At 43.8% G+C, this 21,842-nt stretch overlaps 3 protein-coding genes across 8 annotated transcripts in view; 2 read left to right on the forward strand and 1 right to left on the reverse strand.

The window, feature by feature from the left end:
* The window catches only part of nudcd1 (NudC domain containing 1), a 23,519-nt gene extending 15,241 nt beyond the window's left edge, over window positions 1–8,278 (reverse strand). Inside the window, exons 1-5 of one of the 6 annotated variants that reach the window (XM_088405524.1) lie at window positions 6,795–8,278; window positions 5,915–6,005; window positions 4,318–4,408; window positions 4,103–4,207; window positions 50–204 (exon numbers count right to left, since the gene is read on the reverse strand). In XM_088405524.1, the coding sequence (XP_088261650.1) occupies window positions 50–204; window positions 4,103–4,124 (177 nt within the window). In that variant the 5' untranslated portion in view covers window positions 4,125–4,207; window positions 4,318–4,408; window positions 5,915–6,005; window positions 6,795–8,278. Of the gene's footprint in view, window positions 1–49; window positions 205–1,021; window positions 1,247–4,102; window positions 4,208–4,317; window positions 5,665–5,914; window positions 6,006–6,794 lie in introns of those variants that run through there. The other 5 variants (XM_088405527.1, XM_088405528.1, XM_088405526.1 and 2 more) reach the window with 5 other exon arrangements.
* Window positions 1,309–3,383, forward strand: eny2 (ENY2 transcription and export complex 2 subunit). Its single transcript, XM_088405532.1, has 5 exons — window positions 1,309–1,493; window positions 1,583–1,653; window positions 1,921–1,991; window positions 2,062–2,136; window positions 3,101–3,383. The coding sequence occupies exons 2-5, from the start codon at window positions 1,586–1,588 to the stop codon at window positions 3,175–3,177; spliced, it is 291 nt and encodes a 96-aa protein (XP_088261658.1). The 5' UTR covers window positions 1,309–1,493; window positions 1,583–1,585; the 3' UTR covers window positions 3,178–3,383.
* The window catches only part of pkhd1l1.1 (PKHD1 like 1, tandem duplicate 1), a 25,273-nt gene continuing 7,678 nt past the window's right edge, over window positions 4,248–21,842 (forward strand). Inside the window, exons 1-50 of the mRNA XM_088405514.1 lie at window positions 4,248–4,284; window positions 4,353–4,410; window positions 4,837–4,914; window positions 5,010–5,154; window positions 5,435–5,543; window positions 5,622–5,679; window positions 5,759–5,852; window positions 6,229–6,282; window positions 6,385–6,458; window positions 6,570–6,612; window positions 6,692–6,762; window positions 6,834–6,944; window positions 7,400–7,501; window positions 8,005–8,270; window positions 8,354–8,445; window positions 8,704–8,863; window positions 8,956–9,091; window positions 9,231–9,374; window positions 9,464–9,618; window positions 9,696–9,806; window positions 9,890–10,033; window positions 10,115–10,236; window positions 10,311–10,474; window positions 10,567–10,739; window positions 10,858–10,990; window positions 11,227–11,504; window positions 11,664–11,769; window positions 11,907–12,014; window positions 12,086–12,250; window positions 12,337–12,458; window positions 12,608–12,740; window positions 13,201–13,393; window positions 13,543–13,685; window positions 13,819–13,923; window positions 14,425–14,613; window positions 14,939–15,112; window positions 15,533–15,726; window positions 15,839–16,811; window positions 16,887–17,135; window positions 17,208–17,357; window positions 18,021–18,195; window positions 18,397–18,553; window positions 18,736–18,892; window positions 19,062–19,271; window positions 19,388–19,517; window positions 19,618–19,859; window positions 19,939–20,075; window positions 20,191–21,220; window positions 21,379–21,570; window positions 21,661–21,812. Coding sequence (XP_088261640.1) covers window positions 4,362–4,410; window positions 4,837–4,914; window positions 5,010–5,154; window positions 5,435–5,543; window positions 5,622–5,679; window positions 5,759–5,852; window positions 6,229–6,282; window positions 6,385–6,458; window positions 6,570–6,612; window positions 6,692–6,762; window positions 6,834–6,944; window positions 7,400–7,501; window positions 8,005–8,270; window positions 8,354–8,445; window positions 8,704–8,863; window positions 8,956–9,091; window positions 9,231–9,374; window positions 9,464–9,618; window positions 9,696–9,806; window positions 9,890–10,033; window positions 10,115–10,236; window positions 10,311–10,474; window positions 10,567–10,739; window positions 10,858–10,990; window positions 11,227–11,504; window positions 11,664–11,769; window positions 11,907–12,014; window positions 12,086–12,250; window positions 12,337–12,458; window positions 12,608–12,740; window positions 13,201–13,393; window positions 13,543–13,685; window positions 13,819–13,923; window positions 14,425–14,613; window positions 14,939–15,112; window positions 15,533–15,726; window positions 15,839–16,811; window positions 16,887–17,135; window positions 17,208–17,357; window positions 18,021–18,195; window positions 18,397–18,553; window positions 18,736–18,892; window positions 19,062–19,271; window positions 19,388–19,517; window positions 19,618–19,859; window positions 19,939–20,075; window positions 20,191–21,220; window positions 21,379–21,570; window positions 21,661–21,812 — 8,652 coding nt within the window. The 5' untranslated portion in view covers window positions 4,248–4,284; window positions 4,353–4,361. The remainder of the gene's footprint in view (window positions 4,285–4,352; window positions 4,411–4,836; window positions 4,915–5,009; window positions 5,155–5,434; window positions 5,544–5,621; window positions 5,680–5,758; window positions 5,853–6,228; window positions 6,283–6,384; window positions 6,459–6,569; window positions 6,613–6,691; window positions 6,763–6,833; window positions 6,945–7,399; window positions 7,502–8,004; window positions 8,271–8,353; window positions 8,446–8,703; window positions 8,864–8,955; window positions 9,092–9,230; window positions 9,375–9,463; window positions 9,619–9,695; window positions 9,807–9,889; window positions 10,034–10,114; window positions 10,237–10,310; window positions 10,475–10,566; window positions 10,740–10,857; window positions 10,991–11,226; window positions 11,505–11,663; window positions 11,770–11,906; window positions 12,015–12,085; window positions 12,251–12,336; window positions 12,459–12,607; window positions 12,741–13,200; window positions 13,394–13,542; window positions 13,686–13,818; window positions 13,924–14,424; window positions 14,614–14,938; window positions 15,113–15,532; window positions 15,727–15,838; window positions 16,812–16,886; window positions 17,136–17,207; window positions 17,358–18,020; window positions 18,196–18,396; window positions 18,554–18,735; window positions 18,893–19,061; window positions 19,272–19,387; window positions 19,518–19,617; window positions 19,860–19,938; window positions 20,076–20,190; window positions 21,221–21,378; window positions 21,571–21,660; window positions 21,813–21,842) is intronic.

Below are 21,842 nucleotides of genomic sequence, written 5' to 3' on the forward strand. Positions count from 1 at the left end.
AAAAATGGGATTGTGTCCAGAAAACATACAGGAATGATTGGAGGCCTACCAGAGTGACAGTGAGACTGAGCACTCGGCCTTTGCAGTCCACAAACAGGACGCTGTCTTGGTACCAGGAGTCCAAGTGGAGGTAATTGTACATGCCAAAGGCACGCATGTGCTCCAGCGTGTAGCGGCAATCCTTCAACGTCACCTCCTCCACGGCTGCATACAAACAAGAAAAACACGCATGAGTAAAAGGAAACTCAATTAAATCTGGAAGACAGATTTTATTTGAAGGCCATATCGTATCATATGGGCCAGCCCTAGAAAAACGATAATGTGTCCACATCACAAAGGGCAGCTCTATTCACAAGCGGGACAAATAGTGCAATTTACATGATGAGCCACTTTTCGGTCAGCTAATAGGCCTGATTAGAGGTTTAATGATGGCTTCGGGCAAGCTTAATTAGCTTAGCATCACATTACGAGTGCCACAAATATCCATTCAGCCTCACCGGGGTCGCAGGTGAGCTGGGGCATATCCCAGCATACTTAAAAAGTTGATCATTGTCTTAACTTGTAAACAGCACTCGGAGTAATAATGCAAAGAAAGCCACACAAACTTTAAAATCTAATAAGTTGCACTATTATGAATAGCAATTCTATGACGAATCAACCTTAAAATGTGAATGTTGGCGATACAGGTCAAGGTAGGGTCAGTTCGATATTAAATCTTGCAGCATCATACACAACCGGGTTGCATTCACTTATAAAGTTTTTTTTTATGTAAATGTGGCAGAGTGCAGCAAATTTACTGTAACGGCATATGCTTGTGGACAATTAAATCGAAATTTAAGGTTAATCGACATAAAACTATCCACATTTGGCGGATTGTAGCTTGTCGAGGGGCATTTGCAAATAACAGATGCTTACAAACGCTTTCACCATTAATTCCACCATAAGAAGTAGTTTTGACTGTTTTTGGTGTGCAAATCTGCTGGAGCAATTTGTAAAGGTTTCATGCTAACTTGAAGCTTACCAGCATCCAGCTCAACGTTGTATGTCGGTATGACGTCCAGGGATAGCCGATAACTCTCAAAGTTTGGGTCCAACAGATCTCTTTTGACCTTTAGAGTGTAATTCGACGTGGTCATTGTGTTTATTTTATCGGTCAAAATTTACGATTTTTTTTTTTTAAGATGAGGAAACGTTGTCGTCATGGACTTGTGACACGGTCAGTTTGTTTCCAACCGGGAACATTTTAAGACCGGACTGGCGAAAGAGAAGTTAGACGTCGGTATTTTATTCAGAAATCAACCAAAACGGAATCACGGATCGGATGATAATTTAAATAAATGTAATCATTAATCAGAATGTACATAGTTGTATTGCTTGTTTGTTTGTCGAAAGACAGCAGAGGGGCGGAACTAAAGTAGTCTCAGGCGTGTTTTGGCCGGAAAATTGTTCACGTGAGACAACGTGCTCTCTAGCCGATCACGTCCAAGAATAAGGTAGATCTACGTACATTTTGACTGTTAACACATATTTTACCCCTCTTAAATACGTCCGTGTGAACTTATTAGCGTTTATTCTCCGTCAGACCATGAGCAAAGACTCCCAGATGAGGGCTGCCATTAACCAAAAGCTGATTGAAATGGGTGAACGGGAGCGGTAAGTAAACACCAATCGTATGATCATTTTAATTTATTTCGTACCGTCTTTATCGCACAATATTAGTTAACCCTGCTCAATCCAAAAGTGAAAATTTACATCTCTGTCTTATGTTGGTTCCGGCTGAATGGTGTGCAAATACTAAGCTTCTGTGAGTTGTTTTCTTTAACCTGTCCGTGGCTGTTTTTGTAACCTTTTTAGTTTAACTTTAATTCTATATAGTCTGTATAATGGTTCACGACTTTTGCCCTCCGCTCCCCGGTGCAGATTGAAAGAGTTGCTCAGGACAAAGCTAGTGGAGTGCGGTTGGAAAGATCAGCTTAAGGCGCACTGCAAAGGTACTGATCTAGCCTTGTTTGTTTACCTGGCTTCTTAATAAGTGTTTAATTTAATTTTTCATGTGTGCAGATGTGATCAGAGAAAAGGGCCTGGACCATGTCACAGTGGAGGACCTGGTCACCGAAATCACCCCCAAAGGCAGAGGTATTATTAATGTATCATTAAATCAGTGGCGGAAGTATCAAGCGGACTTTTAGCCAAGTGAGCACACACATATCGAAACATTTATATCGCAAATCAAAATAATAAATCAGAATAATGCAATACCATTAATACGTCCTAGCCCCAATGAAACTTACATTGTACGTCAACGTTTACAGTAATATAATTAAAATGAATGTAAAGAACGAGTTTGTACATAATAATTCGAAGGGCATTACGCTGCGTCTTGTGTGCACACAATGTCCACCAGAGGGCGGTATGATGCATACAAAGTAAATGAAAACTCAAAAGAGAATCGCAATGAAGCTGCGGTTAGTCTTTTAAAGTTGTGGTTGACTTTTTGTGTTTAATAAATATTACGTAAAATAAACTACAACACACTCCTACTTATTGCAACTGGCCAATGATAAAAAGTAGCACTAATTACACTCACTAGTGCATTGACATTTGTAGGAAAAATAATGAGTACAATTTAAATACATTTTTAGCTTGAAATGAATGAAATTTTAATTACCTAAGTAATCAATTACTTTAAGTACTAAAGTAATCAATACTTTATACATTGTGTTCAACTTTTTATTAATTTAAAACTTCTTAATTCACCGGGCATTTTTAAACCCTCCTTTAGCCAAAAAACAAATCTAAAATATATAAACATAAGTAACTGAGATTTAATGTCTAAACCCATAAGAAAAAGTTAATATACGTCTTTGGGATTAGGATTTAATTTTAAACCATAAACCAGTTTTGTTTACCTGCAAAGTAATTTTTAAACATTTTTATTGCAAACATGAATTTAACAAAGAAGTCATCTTTTTTTCCACTGCCCGGATGATTGAGAATCTACAAAGCCGTTTCGTAAAAAAAAAAAAAAAAAACATTTCAGCAAGCGTTTTGGTATTTTCAAGTGTTGTTATGACTAAGATATTCTCCCTTTATCCTTTAGCACTGGTTCCCGACAGTGTGAAAAAGGAGCTCCTGCAGAGAATCCGAGCGTTTCTAGCTCAGCATGCGGCCTTGTGAACAACACTGCGGTCCACCTTTTTTTTTGTTTTTTTTTTTTTTAAATCCACTTCAGCTAGCCTGATAGATCCATCGGAGAAAACCAGACTGAGGTGCATTTTCATCATGTTCTTTTGTAATGTGTTTCTTATTGATTTTTTTTTTTTTTTTTTTAAGTCTGTTATGCAAGCATTTTTGGGAAATAAAAGTTCTGCCTATTTTGGTTACCCGTGCTTGCTGTCTTTCTTTTTGACACCTTATACTAATTATATAGTTTGAACACATGCAAAAAACAAAACGTGACTTGTTCCTAGACATCACATTTGTTGTCGTCGTCTCTATTTGACGGTACAGACACTGACAGCGTGAGAAAAATACCGCTGCTTTGTTTGGCAGCATCTTAAAGGAGGTGATGTAATAAGCTATATTTCAACTGGAAAGTTACATAAAAGAAATTCCAGTGTTCCGCCGATAGGGTCGAAAAGTCTACACCCCCCTAACTCAAGCGTTTAGTCTTCAGTAGGCAAATTTGAAAGATTATAAAAGATATATATATATATATATATATATATATATATATGAAGCATAATTGCCAGTGAGATGTCTATGTTTGGATAGAAAGGAATTATTGTATTTTAATCAATTTTATCAGTGCTATATATCAAATTCAACAATCAAGTAGTGAGATAATGACTAAAAAAATTAATTTTTATAAATACATTTTAACTGTTGGGGGTGGGGGGTGCCACAACTATCACATGACTCTGGCCAATCTAATCAATCAGATGAGACAGTCATACTTTGCCATCTCATGCGGGTTGTACAAGAATGTTCCGTCTTTTGTTGCCATATTTCAAAACAACTCCAGTTGTTTTTTTAAATGGCTTTGGAGAAAACGTGACACCTGAAACCCCCTCACCAGTTGACAGCTCTTTTGTCTATGTACCCTTTCGTTGGAGTGCGAGCATCTGGGCGTGGTGCTCACCTGCTGGATCCGCCCACTTTGCAGGTGAGGCCACCTTTATAAAAAGCCATCACTCACCACGGCACACTAAAAAACACATAAGTGTCTCATTTTGTTCCTTGAAGATCCAAAGACACACTCGAGATTTTTGTGAGAGGGAGCAGGTGAGAATTTGCTGATATTTGTATTTTACTTACATTTATTGACAGTTTTTGGTTTTCTGGTGATGCAGGAGGAAAGGATGAAGGGCCGACCGGCAGCACTGCTCCTTGCACTTTGCTGCTGCAGCTGTGAGTAAAAACGGTAACAAATTGTAGGATCGTTCCCAATAATAACAAACACGGTTCGGAACGCGATAAACATTTATTTGAAACGCTTCGAGGCAAGTCCTATGCTACGAGAGAACAATGAGTACAACGGCAGAGATTGTCAAAGATCCGCATCCAAGCCAAAAACATGAATAGAATTATAAGAATAGAAGCATAGTTGGATTGAGATGAGTCAAAAATATATTTCGTAAATCCAATGGCCAAGTCCGAGACACGTCCGAGTCAAAGCCAAGCAGTTTGAGACAACGCAAAAATGTGTCAAGTCAGCCTCCAAACATGAGTACTACAGACCTTGCTTGGAACTTTACAATAACTGTTATTTTAGGAAATATCATCAAAGGGTTTTGATTTTCTGGACTCCATTGAATGAAGTGATGTTTTACTCAGATGCTCAGCGTCTCCGTTATGTAAGCCCCCATATTGGAAGCACGCAGGGAGCCACGCGTCTCACGCTGACGGGAGAAGGTACCCCTCCAACACCCAGTCCTCAAGACCGACCTTGCAAATACCTCATAGAGGGTTTCCATAGCCGCCTAACGTTTTTATGTTGTCCAAAAAAGGTTTCGCACAGGAGGGACAGTTCCAGCTCAATCCACAAGATGACACGTTTGGAAACCGCGTGACTCTGGTGTCTGACACCTTGTCCGTCCCGTGTGATGTCGAGAGGGACTCCACGCACGGCAACCAGATTATGTGCTATACCAGGTATAGACCGCAACAAAAATGAAGATCCGCGGCGGCACGTCTGCCTCACAGTCAAAAATCTTAATCTTTCTGCATGTTCTCGCCAAGCGTGAGCGGAATATCTCTTCCAATTATCCCAGCGAATCCCTACACTCCAAAAACAAAGTTTGGCAAATTTACCGACAAACATTACAAGGTGTACCCAAATTCAGTCGAGAGTTGAACCCGACTTTGAGGCAGACATGAATTATTGCCAGACCAGAGTTGCGTCTGTTTATCAAGTGTGTCATCTCGCTTGCAGACCCATGCCGAGCGACCGGTACACAGTACGTGTCAGCATCAACGGCACAGCCATTCCCAATGGAGGCATATGTAATGGCAATCTTGACTCCTACCACTGCAGCTTCTACGTAAGAGTCCAAAAAGTCAAATAAACCCCTTTGTCTTCCCCATAAAGTCATTTTGCAACATCTCTCTGTCCCCTCCAGACAAGATGGTATCGAACACCAACTATCATTTCTTTTAATCCCGTCAGCGGTCTCCCAGGTGACATCCCTACTCTGAAACTTCAAATTGCTCAAACACAAACACAGAATTTCCAAAAACTGACACTCATCTTCCGCAGGGACCGCGGTGACGATGCGAGGACTGATCTTCACAGACGTCTACGGGAGCAACACTGCGCTGAGCTCCAATGGGAGGAACGTCAGATTTCTCAGGTATGTTCCAAAGTGCGTGACCGGTAAGCATTGGAGGCAAGAAAGAAAAGGTAAATACATACCTGGCTGCGCCGTCCCGTCTGACATTCAAAACCTCTGAAAAAACATCTCCAAGTAGCCTAAAATTGAAGGTTTTTCGGTTGTCATCATTCGCTGATAACGTTCGCAAAGTTAAGGCAATTGACAATGTGTTGTTTTGATAGTGTAAATTCGACCAAAGAATAGCTAGTTTGTGACATGAAACGTACCAGGTTTTTTTTTTGGTTATCTTTGTAACTGCAAAATCGGTACTTCTGCCTAAGTGCAGAATGTGTCTACATTGGCTAAGCCTGCGAGTAAAATAAAAGTAAAAATATACAAACGCTTGTTCACAAAGGGCCTACATGAAAGGGATGCCTTGCGAGCTGCTCAAACCGGATTCTGATGAACTGTGAGTATTTCAAATAACAAATAGATGAAATGTAATTCAAAATCGCAGCAAAAGTTGCAATGTAATCATAATGAGTATTTTAATGACGACGTGTGTGTGAAGATATAATCTGAGACTGGATTCGGCGAGCAGTTCATGGGGATATATGAGCTGTAAAACAACAGGAACTTATATCGGTAAGCTACTAAATATAGAAATATATATATTAGGTAGAGAGAGGGATTTATTTTAAGTAAAAGTCTTTTGTTAGAAAATTTTAACCAATTTACCCCACCTACCTCCCACAGGACACCACAACATGAGCTATATTTTGGATGCAGATTATGGCAGGTAAGTGGCAATCACTGTTGTTGTTTTTTTTTAAACAAATCATCAAAAAACGTACTAACATAGTGATGTTTAAATGCAGGAGTTTATCCACGAAGAACCTCTACAGAGTCTCAGCCGCTCAAAAGCTCTCAATGTTTCAGACATTTGCAGGTAGGTAAAACAGGAAATAGTTAAAAGGATACTTCAACATGATGGAAATTGGACTGTGTTCTGCATTTCAGAGGTTACGAGCATTACGCCTTCCGAAGGCAGCGTCATGGGTGGAACCCTGCTGACCATCCACGGGCACTTTTTTGACGAGACTGATCTTCCGGCACGTGTCCTTGTGGGAGGTAATCACCCACCCCCCAATTCTCTAAGCATATTTTCGTGACAGTGCCACAGAAGACATTGTGCGTAAGTCATGGGACAACAAAAGAGAAAACAATGTATGTGGGCTCACACGCAACTGTGATAATCCTTCAAAGAACCTACTTGACAACAATGGAAAAGAACTGAGTAATTGCAGATCCTTCTGGCAGATTAGAAGAACATTTCATGGCCACATGCTTCTACCAAGTAGCAAAAATATCTCATGGCATAAGACCAATGTGAAATACATCACAAAAAGGAAATTGTTAGCATGATGGCATATTTTCCCAAGTCATTTTGAACATAGTGGTACTAAATCACTAAACAAATGTCGATCTACATTAAAAGTTCGGATCCTGAAATAGCACCATCCACGCTAACATTTTAAGTGGACTTCTCTAAGTTCCGTCCCCCCCATTCTTCCAAATGTTCTCAGGTCTACCGTGTGAAATCAAAAGTCTTCACGAGGACGAGATCACATGCATGACGCAGATGCGGCAGATGCACGATAGCGATGTCAATGTGACAGTTTACCCAGGTGAGACACTCCAACGCTTATGTTCACAACCAGCTCGTCTCTGTCCACTTCAACGATTCCAAACATGTGGAAGACGAGCTATTTTTGTCACTGTATCTCACCATCACTTGTCAACGCCGGGACTTTTTGTTTTTACCAAAACAAGATAAGATAAATTTTGTTATAAAGGTCACGTATCAGGTTCTGCCTAAGGTTGTCAAGACGTCCAAACAAACCAAAACAAGATCTGGTCTTGACAACTAAAGCAACGAGAGACTTGCTACGAACATTCATTGTTCATGTAAAGCCGGAAACGTGAAACTGCTGGGCTGCACTAGAACTCAGCATTGATAAAAGCTCAATTTAATAGATGCGCAAGAGGAATATATTGTGACTTTTGAGACATCTTGGTGGACAGAAACAGAGAAACAAAAATATAATAATCACCCGAAAACATGTTTTACATTTTTTTTCCCCATTTTACCTTTTTCATTTCCTTGCTTACTAAATGGCGTCCAACACAGGTGGCCGAGGGTTGAAGATACAGGGGTGGAACAATACAAGACCTTCACAACTCACCGACATACTCAGCTACAATGAGAGCAAAGAAGGCTACTGGGAACAGTGGATCGACTCCATGCCTCACAACTTTGAGGTGGGACTGGATTTTTTCTGCACAAGAACCACAGGCTTCTTTGTACCACCGGCCAGCGGCAACTACACCATCTTCCTCAACTGCGACGATCGCTGCGAATTGTACCTTAGCAACTCCAGCCGCCCGGAAGACAAGGCATGCCAATTCACAGCACGTACGGTTTTGTTCAAATCTCATGTTTCCTTCTGAAAACAGATGTTTCACAAATGCCCCTTTAGGTTAAAGTGGCCTATCAGCCGTACTACGTCTCAACCTATACGTCACTCTCATCACAAAGGGCCAAAGTCAAGACCCTAGAAAAAGGACTTGCGTAAGTATAAAGGTTCATTCTAACAGTGGTGGGCTGTCAGAAGCGCTGACCAAAATTTACAACTAAAATTGTTACATGCTGAAACATAATCCACTTTACTCTGAACAGGTTTGCAATAACCAACCAAAAATGAAGAGGTGAAAAGCAGTTAGATAAATGTCCACAGAAGGCCCAGTGGCTATTTGCATGGCCCACCATTGAATATTACAATACGGTCTCTATTTTCAACGTTTCTATTATATTCCATTGTTCCTGCAGCTACTACATTGAAATCCTGCAGCAAGAATATGGCGGAGCAGCCAAAATCAACTTGGCCATGTTTCGACCTGAAAGTCCATTTACAGAAGCCCAGACAAACGATGCGGTCAATGAGGTCCAGCATATTGTGGTGGAATCCGAAATGTTAGATGAGAAACAGGTACGTGGAAGTTCTCATTTCTTTAACAAACAAACAAACAAAAAAAACAGTTGATCTCTGAGAGTCCAAGACTTGCTGGCGGTGTTTTCCAGGTGCTCACCTTGGAGTCATGGCCCAGCAATGCTAGTAGTGTGCAAGAAGTGCAGAAAGTGAGCGTCAATAGCAGTTGCATTGGCCTTCAGTGCGGAAGCGTCTATTTCCGCCTGGGCTACGAAGGCGCGATGACTGGTGAGTTCCCATGTTAATATTGAAGCAGTCAAATGGTTGTTGTGGAGAAACCATTAATCATCATATTCAATTTTACTTGGAAATCAAAATTCCCAAGAATGAAGCTGCATTGCACAATTTAAGCTAAATCGCTTGTTAGGTCCGATTGAGGTGAGCGCCACCGCAGCGGCGATGGAAACAGCCCTGAACAGTCTGTGGTCCATAATCCCCGACTCGGTTCAAGTTATGAGAGACGAGGACACCGATGGTGTTCATTTCACAGTCACCTTCAATTCTGACAGAGGTGAAACATTGGCAAGCCTATCCTCTTTCTTTGAGAGTTGTTCTTGATTTCTGTCGTCAGCCGAACCTTCTTCTGTTTTTGGCGCTTAGGTGACTTTAAATCCCTCTATTACGAGAGTTATGACGTGGATACCAACATCAGCATTTCTGAGGTGACCAAAGGCAAGAGCAACATGGAAACCTTCACCTTGCTCTGGGGAGGGATCCCCACAAAACCTATCCCTTACCATGCCAGTGGCTATGAGGTCAGTTCCGGCATCAACTCCAAATTATATCAATGCTAAGAGCAAACTTAATGGGTATTTTCTGTGACCATGACCAGGTCCAGGCGGCTTTGGAAGATCTGATGAAGGGCGAGTGTCCTGTTGAAATTCTCAAAGAGGAAGGAAGAGATGTGATGTTCTTCAAGGACTATGAATATAACCACTACATGGTCAGTAATGTTATGAGATGAGGAAATAATTGAGTCCAATTTTTATTTTGTCAACAATCTTGACTGATTCTTGCATTGAGCAGTTTGCCAACGAGAAAGGGACCCCCGTGAGAACAGCTTTCTGTGGCTTGTGGTCGCTGGAAAACGCAAATGTTCTTTTCAAGAGAAGTTACACTAAAGAGTCCGGCGAAACCTACGGAGACATTATCCTGGATCAGTATCCAATGGTAAACCTGCTTCATTTGATGTGACACAGAAGGTGGAGAGGTTTATTTGATTGAAACCGTATTGTTTTTTTGTCTTTCCAGCTCTGCTTTGCACATAAAGGAATGCTAAATGATATTGGGGTCAGGTTTGAGTATACGGACATTAATTCCAATCGTGTGAGAGGGACTGCACAGCTCAACATCGCCTTTACCAAAGGCCACACGTCAGTGAAAAGAAAATCCAGTACATCTCAATTAGTCTAGATTTGAGATGCTGACTTGCATAATTTTTGTGCAGATGGAGTTACAAATGTGTGGATCTGCACACATCCCTCCAGGCGGCTTACACAGGAAGCGCCTTCACTATTGAAGAAATCTACCTGTATCAAGATGACTCCGGGGGAAATTTCTACGTGGATGCTGTCCACATCGGCAGAGAGCGCACCATCTGGAATGAACAAAGTAAGTTGCCCAGGTTTTTGCTGACTGCTTGGAGAACGATTTTGATGCCTGAAAATGACTTTTTTTTCATGTATTTTTTTTTTTTTCTATAGCTGTTCCGCTCAACAGGAGACCACCGCCGTTTGAGAGCTCTGGTCGTTTTTTCCAGGCGATCTCTGTCACGAAAGAGACAAAGTCAAATGATTCACAGATCTCCTATGAAATCAAAGCCACACCATTGGATTGTGCCTTTGGCTTCCCCATCATGAACATTGGATTCCTGCAGGTAATTCATCATCCGATCTCCTAAAAGACCTCACAGAAATAAACCCAACATTATTAGAGAAGTGTCATCAGATCAATTCAGCCTTGGTTGAATCTTTTTCTTTTTTATTGGTGAAAAGATGTCAAACAGTAGTGAGGACATAAACGAGTTCCAGGAAGGGGCAGCAAAGATCACCATCAATCATACCCACAGAGCCAACCCGCCTGTGAATGGCACTTTCAGCGTGGAGATGCATGGTCAGCGTATTGAAGGTAGCCTATCTGAACCTGAGGTCTTTCAGATCCAGTGTGATGACTGCAACTGGACTCATTTTTTGGACAAGACATTTTCTCATTAATTCCAAAAGTTTTGTTGTAAATTTGAGGTGTGGAGTCCCCTTTATACATAAAGTTCTTGTGTATTTTCTCTGCAAGTTTTCATATAGGAGTTTACTGGTTCTTTAGAGATGCATATGAAATGAGGTTGATTGATCAGTACTTGTTTTCAGGTTTGCCGGTGAACATCAGCGCAGAAGACCTGAAGTACGCTCTGGAGGGAATCGCCGGTATGGGCGTGGTTGATGTCAAATACACTGGGACATGCAGGAGGCCCAAGTGGGTGGTAGAGTGGGTAACACAGCCGGGAGATCAACCTCCACTACAGCTTGACGGGTCTTCACTCGAGGGCAAGGATGTGGTTATCTCGATCCGGGAGCAAACAAAAGGCGGACAGATGATATCGAGTTTGATGGGAGACTTCTTCCGTGTCGCAGAGACCAAACCGCAGGTAAAATTCCAACACTTTAAATCAGTATATCACGATACAGTTGGATAATCAAAATCAGCAGGTTCCATTGTACTGTCACTGCTAATATGAGAGATGATGCCTTCCAGAATGAGTTCCAAAACTAAAGCTTTTCATGAGAACTCTTTGACATTCTCACAGGTGGAGGTTTACATCAACGGCATTCCCTCAAACTGTTCCGGATACTGTGGCTTTGAATGGTCAGAGGAAAAGACTCCAATAGTGAGCGGAATCAGCCCATCTCAAGGTTATTTTCTTATTCTTGCATCAACAAACCTGGTGGTCTCAGCCACTCAGATTTCGGAACTTCGAAATCGATCGGCTACGATCAGTGCCTATTGCTGATTAAATACAAATGAAATGTACCTTGCTCAACTTTGCTAGGATCCGTTGGACTGGGGACCCTTTTGACGATCACCGGCACCGGCTTCAGCAATGAAAGTGCCTCCATCATGGTGGGGGAAGCCCAGTGTTTGGTTGAAAACATCTCAGGTGAGTTCGAAAGCCATTGTGTCAAGGTAAACACGATGAGCCAAGGCTAACCAAGAGCGTTCCTGTCGCAGCCACCCAACTAGTGTGCCGACTAGGAAATGCAAGTGCGGGCACCTTCCCCGTGTGGATCAACTTCCCCTCCCTGGGTCGTCCTCGCTTTTCAGGCGGTAGTATCCTCAACTTCACCTACCAGCTCATTGTTTCCTCTTTCTCGCCCACGTCTGGGAGCATCGCCGGTAAAGCTCAAATCCTAATATGACTCACACAGCCAGAAGTGACAAAAAATCGTAGACACAATCGTCGTTATGTGTACGTCTCCCAGGAGGAACTCTTTTGACCGTGACGGGCTTCGGCTTCAGCGAGGATGCCAATGTTACTGTTGGCGGAGCAGTCTGCGAGCTGGTCCATGCCAGTCCCACAGAGATCAAATGCAGAACACCAGCGGTGAGTTTTCAAAGTGAAAATAGAATTATATTTGAACTGATCCATTTTCAGAGACAAAAACCTGACTTAAGAGATGCATCACAAATACTGAGTTAGCAAACTAAAGTTCTCATTGGCTCAAATGTAAATTTTGAACTTGTGTGACTCAGGGGAGTGCAGGCTCACAGACGGTCTCAGTGAGTGTGGGCAGCATGAATATGGTCACAAACGACACCTTCAACTATAACCTCACCTTGACTCCGCAAATCACTAAACTGAGTCCCGCCAAGACCGCCGTCTTCGGTAAGGGCGCCTTGTCTGCTTATTTATTTTATTTATTATATCGATGTAGCGCGAGGCTCAATTCAAATTTCAAACCATTTAGTCTGCTCGCAATGTGTTTCCATGTCCTCCTATTGTTGTTAATTATCACAAAGGAGCCTCTTACGAAGCATGTAAACCAGGTAAACAATGAGCTTCTAGGAATCACAGTTACCCGAATTTGCACATTGGTTGCTGTCACTCATCTCAACGGAAGAATGCCTAATCTCTCACACTTCCATCGCTGTATTTTTTTTTCCTTATGTAACACTGCTGTGTGTTTTTCAGGCACCAAGCACCTCATGTTCAAAACACATAATTACCCCAAAACAATGGCGGCAATGGCTTAGCGATTTCTATTGCAAAGATGACAATTATCTGAGTGACAGATGTGACATGTTGGTGGAAAATAGCTCACGTGTGCGTGTGCTTCTTTTCTCAGGACGTCGCATCCTTACCGTGTTGGGGTTGAATCTGGGTGAGACGGCCAATGACAGCGCAGTGTACGTTGGCAAGATGGAGTGCGTGATTGAGCAGTGGACGTCCATAAACGTTACCTGCCTGCTTCCCGTTTTGCCGCCTGGTCTGCATGAGGTGCACATCCAAGTTGGGAACAAGGGTTACCCCCAGACCAGGTACACATAAAAACTGCACAATATAAAAACAATAATTAGATTTTTGTTATACATAAGGCCATATAGCCAAGTCCTGGGATCTATTTTAATGTGCAAGCCAGACAAACCTTCAGTTGGATTTTGGGATCGTTTTTGATTGAATTTCACAGTAATGGCGTAAACGCCAGCATTGAGTACATCCTGGAAGTCCACGCCATCTCCCCAACAATGGGCTCTCTGATGGGGGGAACCCAGCTCACTATTTCGGGATCCATGTTCAGCCAAAACGTCTCCGACAACAAAGTCTATATTGGTAAGCGATGCAAAATTGTTAAAATTCTTCATGTTTTCATCAATAATAAGTTTACATTATATTGTAAGTAAGTATATACTGTATATACTGTATATACTGTACTTGAGTCACATTATGTGTGTGTATGTGACAGGAGAGTCCGAATGCGAAGTTCAGGAGGCTTCAGAGAACGAGCTGCGTTGTCTTCTGCAGTCTCAGCAAAAGACCCACATTGTTACCAACCAGGGGGCCCACCCTGGTAGGTTGGCCTTTCCTTCCCTTTGTTCACATGTCAAGTGGAATCTCAACGACAATAGGATTCACTTTTATAAAAGTGCTTTAAGCAAGAAAACCATCACCTACTACTTATGTCATAAACAAACCTGTTTTTCCTCCATAATAATGAGATTGTAAAGAGCCACAGGCATGACATGGGGAAGAAATGTAATTGTTGTCACAATATGGAAAAACATACCGTACTCATAGGTGTCACATGCACGTCAATTGTAGTGGTTGATGTTGACCTCATCTAACCGAGCTGAAGTGAAAAATTCAATCATTCTCCTATATAGTTCCCCAAACCTTCTTGCAGATTCACTCAACCCCAAACAAAAGAAACATGTTCAGATAAAAGAGGATGGTAGGATACATACATGCCTGACAATATTGCATGTTTTAGTAAGTTTACCTGTGTTTATATAGCCTGCGAGAGGGAAAAAAAATATTCAAACTGACTACATGTCTTGCCTTTGTTCTTCAGTTCACGGTCAGGGGTACGCTTGGGATCCCCCTTCCATCAACGTGGAGGTTGGAGATGAAGTTTTGTGGAAATGGACAGCGCCAATGTTCAAAAGCAGTTTTCGGTACGGCGTCCACCATGTTCCCAGCCTCGGTGGTGCAATCGATGACGAAGTGCTTTTCTCCAGTGGAGAGCCAAAGCCTGGAAATGGTAAAGGAAGTCGTTTATATCAGTCGTTTTGAATGAGTCGAATTTTAGTTGTATAATGCAAACATTATGATGTATGCCCACCCTTTGTGAACCTCGTAACCTCGATGCAACAATCCCTTCCCTTCCGAAATAGTCTAAAAAAAAATTGCACAAAAAATCCAAGATGAGGTAGGAGTACACCGCGGATTGCTGCAGTAATTTTATACCAATCCACATTTGTACATCATATTTTATCTCCTGTGTAGAGAGCCTTATACTTTTGGATCTAAAAAAAACAATTGTATTTTACACAGAAGGAACTGACCCATTTGCTCTCTCCCTGCAGGCTACTTCAGCTACCGTTTCACCATTCCCGGTATGTATTACTACAGTAGTGGGCCCATAGACGGGAGCAACAACCTGGAACTACGGGGTGCTGTGAGAGTGGAGTCCCGGGTCGGAAGAAACACGGATATCAGCGTCCGAGTCGCAGGCGTGGACGCCCTTCATGTGACAGGACGTACGAAGACATTTTATTTTGTGCCCAATCTTATTGTAATTGCTATCCCTACCAAATATACTTTAACATATTATGCATTATGCAAGAAAAACACTTTCATATCATTTCAAAATACTCATGTGACATCTATATCATATAAACATGTATCAATTCAAGATGCTTTTCATTGACACGTGCTACCTCTTAGGGTTAGGTTTTGACCCCATCTTGTGGCAGATAGGGGGATTAGAGAAAGGGCTAGGATAGGGATAGGGCATTAGAGAAAAGCTCAACAATCCCCCCCCCCCCCTCATATTATTGGAGGAGTTCCAGTGATAATAAATTTACTAGGTGAATTTGTGAACAAAGAGTGAATCTGGGAAATGTGCAGGTTCAAACTTTTGCATCAAATTCTGAATCCTCTCTGTCGTTGGCCCGCAGAGTCACCTCATATCTGGTCCACACACGAGTGCACCGCCACACCAGACTGCAACGTATCAACCAATGCCCTTTCCTTCAGTACCTCTGACTGCTTCACCCCCACGGTCCACTCCATCTGGCCCAACCAGGGCTCGTACCACCAAGTCATTCATATTCAGGGGAACAGCCTCAGCAATGTGACCTGCGCTCTGGAGGTTTGAGGCATTTTACATATTGACAATTTTTTGACTGTTGAATTCAGTTTGAGAACGACCAAGGTCAATAGTTTGTAGCCCCAATGAAGCATTTATAACTTATGTCGTGCAGGTTACAGTGGGCGATGGGCTCTGCCAAGTGATCAATAGCACCAACTCAGAGATCTTCTGCCAGCTGAACGCCAACAACAGTCTACCAATCGGAGTTGCTTTACCCATTAACAATAGAGTCAACAACTTTGGCAATGCCCTCATCGCTGTAGCTCAGGAGCTGAAGCGCCGCTTTGTTGTTCTGCCTGTTATTGACTCGGTATGGCCCTCTGAAGGCAGCACCACCGGCTACACCCGGCTCTACATCCAAGGGTCCGGTTTCTTCGAGGGACTTTTCACGGTTGCAGGAGAACCATGTTCTGTTGTGTCGATGAATTACACACTGGTGGTCTGTGACAGCTCACCCTCTCAGCCCCATGCCGGTGATGTCATCTTTTATTGGGGGGGCATCCAGAGTTCCTGTTCCGCAAACTGCTCCTTCCTGTACTCGTCTTCCATCACTCCAACTGTCACCTCTGTTACTCCTGACAGCATCAGCCAAGTAACTAATGTCACCATCTCCGGTGGAGGGTTTGGCGCAGACATCGAGGATGTAGTGGTTTTCGCTGGAGGTATTGAATTGCAAGTCACTTCTGTTGTTGACAATGCCATTACGGTGATGATCACAGCTCTCCCTGCTGGAGATCATGCTGTTCAAGTAACTGTAAGAAGTAAAGGCTTGGCGAGCGGATATGTCACCCTGACTAGTCTGGCGCAAGCCACCCTGAGCCCCAGTGAGGGCAGTCTAGAGGGGGGTACCTGGCTTGAGGTCATTGGGAACGGCTTCCTCCCGGGGAACACCAGCGTGATGGTCGATGGTCAACTGTGCGAGATTAAAGATGTGACGCCCAGTAGCCTTAGGTGCCAGACGCCTCCCCATGACGAAGGACTGGTGTCAGTCAACGTTCAGGTCCTAGATGTAGAATATCCTCCTCTCAACTTTACCTACTCTGCAGGCCAAACCCCCATCCTCAGCTCCATCACTCCTGCCATTGGTAAGCGTAGTGGTGCTGAAAATCCAGCTGTCCAAACTTTCCTGAGATTTCACCTCTAATACTTTGTAATTGCAGGTCTTAGCGGTGCAAATATCATACTGAACGGATCTGGCTTTGGCACTGACATGATGCAGGTGACCGTCACAGTGAACAGCGTGGCTTGTGACATCTTCACACTTTCGGACAATCAAGTGGAGTGCACTGTTGGGGATAACCCAGGGGGGGAGTATCCGGTTATGTTATTCCACCACGTCAAAGGTTACGCTTGGTCAAACGTCACGTTCGTTTATGAACTGACGCTCGAGAGCGTGCAGCCCAAAGAGGGTAAGAATTCAATGTAGCAACAACCAGTGCATGCTGGGAACTCCTCACATGGTTGTTTTGTGTGCTCTCCAGGAAGTTTTGGTGGTGGCGCCGAGCTGACTATCCAGGGTTCCGGTTTTGACCCGCTGACCTCCACGGTGCTGATCTGCGATGAGGAATGCGATATAAACCAAGAAACATCTACGTCAACGCACCTCTACTGCCTATCTCCACTCATCAACAGTATGAGTCACTTATTTAACACTTCACGCAATTGGTACACTATGAGGTACTGGGAGAGTTGAAGCCTTTCCTGTCAGAGCTAAAAGTCTTTGACGTCTCTGTCTCTAAAACCGATGAATCTCACATGCATGCCAGAGTAAACCCACTCAAGCAAAGGGAGAACAAACTGATGACACTTGAACCTGCAGCAGAAATTCATGCCATCAGCTTCATACTACTTTTTGCTATAGTTCTTGAACAGACAGACTGGAGTTACTCACTGTGTGTTTGGATTAAATCAACTGTTACAATTTATTTCTGTAGGTATAAAAATCACATTAAAAGCAGGTTGTTTCACAATATCAAGTTCGAAATTGTCCCCTATCAATTCTGAATCTAAAAACAGTGGGTTAATTATAAAAGCAGGATTTATGACAAATGGAGCTTTTTAAGTTACACCAATGCCACAGGTATTGATTTTCCTCAGACAATTTTTTCCATTGGTTTTTTTTGTCAGCAGCTTAACCACTGAGGCGTATTTAATCACTATTGTTTGCTAAGAATGTGCCTTTGCCAGTTCTCCATCCTATACAATCAACCAGACTGCAAGAATGAAGTCTGGATTGACAGTGACAATGAGGTGTCATAGATTAGGAGACATTCTTTTCATACTTTTTCACCCAGGCACAGACTCGGAAGTGAACTGCACGGTAGCAGTTATTAACACGCTGGATGCTGTCAACATGTCGGGCGGCTATACATACAAGACACAGCTCACGCCCATGATCACCGAGGTTTCCCCGCGCCGGGGTGGCACCGCCGGAGGCACCACGCTCACCATCAGCGGCTCAGGTTTCAGGTGCAGCCAAGGAAATGGTCCCTTGTGTTACATGCATAGGACTATGGCAGGACACACTCAGAAATTCAATTAAAAAATACACCATGAGATGCGATCCAATTCCTCAAAGCAGAATTCTTTTTACATAGCTCTTTGTTACCTTTAATTCATTTCATGACATGATGACACATGATACATACTTATACTAATCTCGTGTGACAGCACCGACCTGAACAAGGTCAACGTGACCATCGCGGGCTCTGTGTGCGATGTCCGTTCGGTCAACAACACTCACATCGTGTGCATCACTGGTGCTCAGCCTCAATCACAGGAGACCATGGTGCTAGTTGGCATCAAAGGCCAGGGCATCGCCAAAACGGTATTTGTTATGTTCTTATTGGAGCCACTGGGAACAATACTGGGATGACACATTTTTGACATTTTGCAGGAGTGTAGTCCATCTCAGTATATGTTAAAACTGAAATCAAACCATGGTCTAAATCAGCATTAATCTGAAAGCCATGCCTTTCTCTCCATCTGTTTATGTGTCTTATGATTTAGGACAACGCCTATTACTTCTATATTGATGTATGGTCATCCAAATACACATGGGGTGGGCTGTCTCCGCCGGAGAAAGGAACATTTGCCATCGTTACCAAAGGACAGACCATCCTCTTGGACACCAGCACTCCTGTGCTCAAACTTCTCCTGATTCAAGGTGCTAAAGAAAGGAATTCTTGGTTGGCCTTAGGATAAGTGGTTCTACAAATGAATAACCAGATAAACTGATGAAATAACTAGTTTTGAAATTAGGTCAAGGAAGATCTGGCCAGTCACAAACTAGAATGGATCTTGTTAGGACTAAGTAGCAACTTGTTTGGTCTCAGGGGGCACTCTGGTGTTCGACGAGGCCGACATAGAGCTGCAGGCAGAAAACATACTCATCACCGATGGCGGGCGACTGCAGGTGGGCCAGGAAGATGCACCGTTCCAGCACAAAGCCATCATTACACTGCACGGACACCCGCGCTCGATCGAACTTCCCGTGTATGGCGCCAAGACGCTGGCCATCAGAGAGGGCATCCTCGACCTGCATGGTAGGAGAACAGTAGACAGAAAGCTTCTTCCATCTCTTTTGTGCGTTCCTGAGAATTTTTTGGTAGTTTCTGGTCAAACTGTATATGAAACTGTCCTATTTCTTCTGTTCCTAAAGGTAAATATGTTCCGGTAGTCTGGACTCACCTAGCCCAGACTGCAGAAGCAAACTCTTCCACACTGACCTTGATGAAGGCAGTGACGTGGGAAGTGGGAGATGAGATTGTCATTGCTTCTACCGGCCACAGGTACATGTCGGCACTCAATAGTTTTTTTAAACATAGTCAAACTGCCTGGAAAAGAACAAAAATAAACAAACTAAAAAACAACTTAACTTGTTTCTTCCAGGCACAGTCAGAGGGAGAACGAAGTGAAGATCATCGCGAATGTGTCAAATGATGGCAAGACTATCACTCTGACCGAACCCCTCGAGTACTCCCACCTTGGGATATCCGTCACTCTGCCCGATGGTACCGTCTTTGAGGCAAGGGCAGAAGTGGGTCTACTGACCAGGAATGTGGTGGTGCGAGGATCTCAAAACATAGAGTGGCAGGACAAGACCGAGGCCTGCCCAGACGGCTTCAACACAGGTACAGTTCTGCTCTGGCGTTAAATTAGGAGTCACGTCAAATGAGGAAAATGTATCACAATGTTGATTACGTCTTGCAGGAGAGTTCAGCACACAAACATGTTTCCAAGGAAGGTTTGGAGAGGAAGTGGGCAATGATCAGTTTGGCGTCGGCATCATGTTCCACGCTCCCCGACCAAATGAGGGTCTTGCTGTTGGCAGGCTGACCTACGTTGAGGTACATTCGATCATCATGTAAACTTCCTACTGACCAGAAAATAAACTTTTGTAATTCATATTAGGCTAGTGTTTCTCAACATTCAATTTTGACAAGGTTTGGCTCTTTGTTGCAGATCTACTACGCAGGACAGGCCTTCAGGCTGGGTCGCTACCCCATCCATTGGCATCTGATGGGAAACCTGGAATACAAATCATACGTTCGCGGTTGTTCCATCCACAAAGCGTTCAACAGGGCCGTGACCATACACAACACCCACCGTCTCCTGGTGGAGCACAACGTCATCTTCAACATCATGGGTGGCGCTTTCTTCATTGAAGACGGCATCGAAACAGAGAACATCCTGCAGTACAACCTTGCTGTGTTTGTCAGGCAGAGCACTAGCCTGCTGAATGACGACGTTACCCCCGCCGCCTACTGGGTCACCAATCCCAACAACATTATCCGACACAACGCTGCGGCAGGGGGCACCCACTTTGGTTTCTGGTACCGCATGCACGATCACCCTGATGGGCCTTCCTACGACCCAAACATCTGCCAGAAGAGGGTTCCCCTTGGGGAGTTCCACAACAACTCTGTGCACTCGCAAGGCTGGTTCGGCCTCTGGATCTTCCAGGACTATTTTCCCATGAAAGGGGGCAATTGTGATTCCAGAACCCCTGAACCGGCCATTTTCCGGACCCTCACCACCTGGAACTGTGAGAAAGGAGCCGAGTGGGTCAATGTGGGCGCTGTGCAGTTTGCGGGTTTCCTTGCTGTTAACCATGAGAAAGCCGGGGTGGAAGGCAAATCCATCCGTCGGTGGGCAGTGGCTGGCTTTGGGGAAGACGGCGGGGCGGGCGTGTTCAACTCCACCATCGTGGGCCACGTGGATGAGCTCGGATTAGGCGAAGACTATTGCACGCATCGAGGCGTCATCACGCCGTTCGCTGATGGCATGAGCGTCACCGGCACTAAATTCTTGAACTTTGACCGCGCCTCCTGCGCAGCTATCGGGGTGACGTCAATTGACGGGACATGTGTGGATCGCTGCGGTGGCTGGGCCGTCAAGTTAAGCGGGATCCAGTTTGTGAACTCCATACACAAGGCCGCCTTCAGATGGGAGCACGAGGTGGAGCTGGAGGACACTGATGGGTCCCTCACAGGTATTCTCGTCATACCCGGGAACGTTTTATTGAAGAGAACCTTTAGAAACCCCCAAACGATTTTAACACCAATTGAGCGCATGAGAACTAATCAGCTGCCTTAGCCCATATTCAGGTCCCCTTTAAGACTACTCTTTGACAATGACATTGTTTTACAGGGAATATCAACCATAAAGTCGTTCCAATGAGCGGCCTGCTTGATCCGGCACACTGCACTCAGAGCACCGAGTTTAGTTTGGTGTTCCCGGGCGCTGTGTGCGACGACACAGTCAATTTCCATCGCGTGGCACTGAATAATCCTTCACCATCTTCTCTAAACTCCAAGGATCTGATTATCAACAACTCATTTGGTATTACGTCACACAGACTAGCTACGCTTGACAATATTGTTTCTCACCAGCCGAAAGTTAGGTAATAATAATGTTTTATATCTTTTAAAGGCAGCACAGTTATCAGCTATTTGAAGAAGAGATTGACCCACCGCTTTGGCTGGATGGCCATGCTGCCTTCAGGCCTCACGTACCAAATGCACTTTGATAAAGCCGACCATCTAACAAACATCAGCTACAGCGCGACTTTCTACGGCTTTGCGGTTTGCTTTTTCCTCGTTTACGTCTCCGGA

The sequence above is a fragment of the Hippichthys cyanospilos genome, chromosome 21 (assembly GCF_059441005.1).
Source record: "Hippichthys cyanospilos isolate Australia breed blue-spotted pipefish chromosome 21, RoL_Hcya_1.0, whole genome shotgun sequence".
Classification (NCBI taxonomy): Eukaryota; Metazoa; Chordata; class Actinopteri; order Syngnathiformes; family Syngnathidae; genus Hippichthys; species Hippichthys cyanospilos.

Bases quoted from the DNA above. Each gene is read 5' to 3' on its own strand.
- eny2 (XM_088405532.1), top strand. From the start codon at position 1,586: ATGAGCAAAGACTCCCAGATGAGGGCTGCCATTAACCAAAAGCTGATT. The intron at 1,992-2,061 runs GTACTGATCTAG...TCATGTGTGCAG, and splicing joins GCTTAAGGCGCACTGCAAAG to ATGTGATCAGAGAAAAGGGC. The intron at 2,137-3,100 runs GTATTATTAATG...TTTATCCTTTAG, and splicing joins AATCACCCCCAAAGGCAGAG to CACTGGTTCCCGACAGTGTG.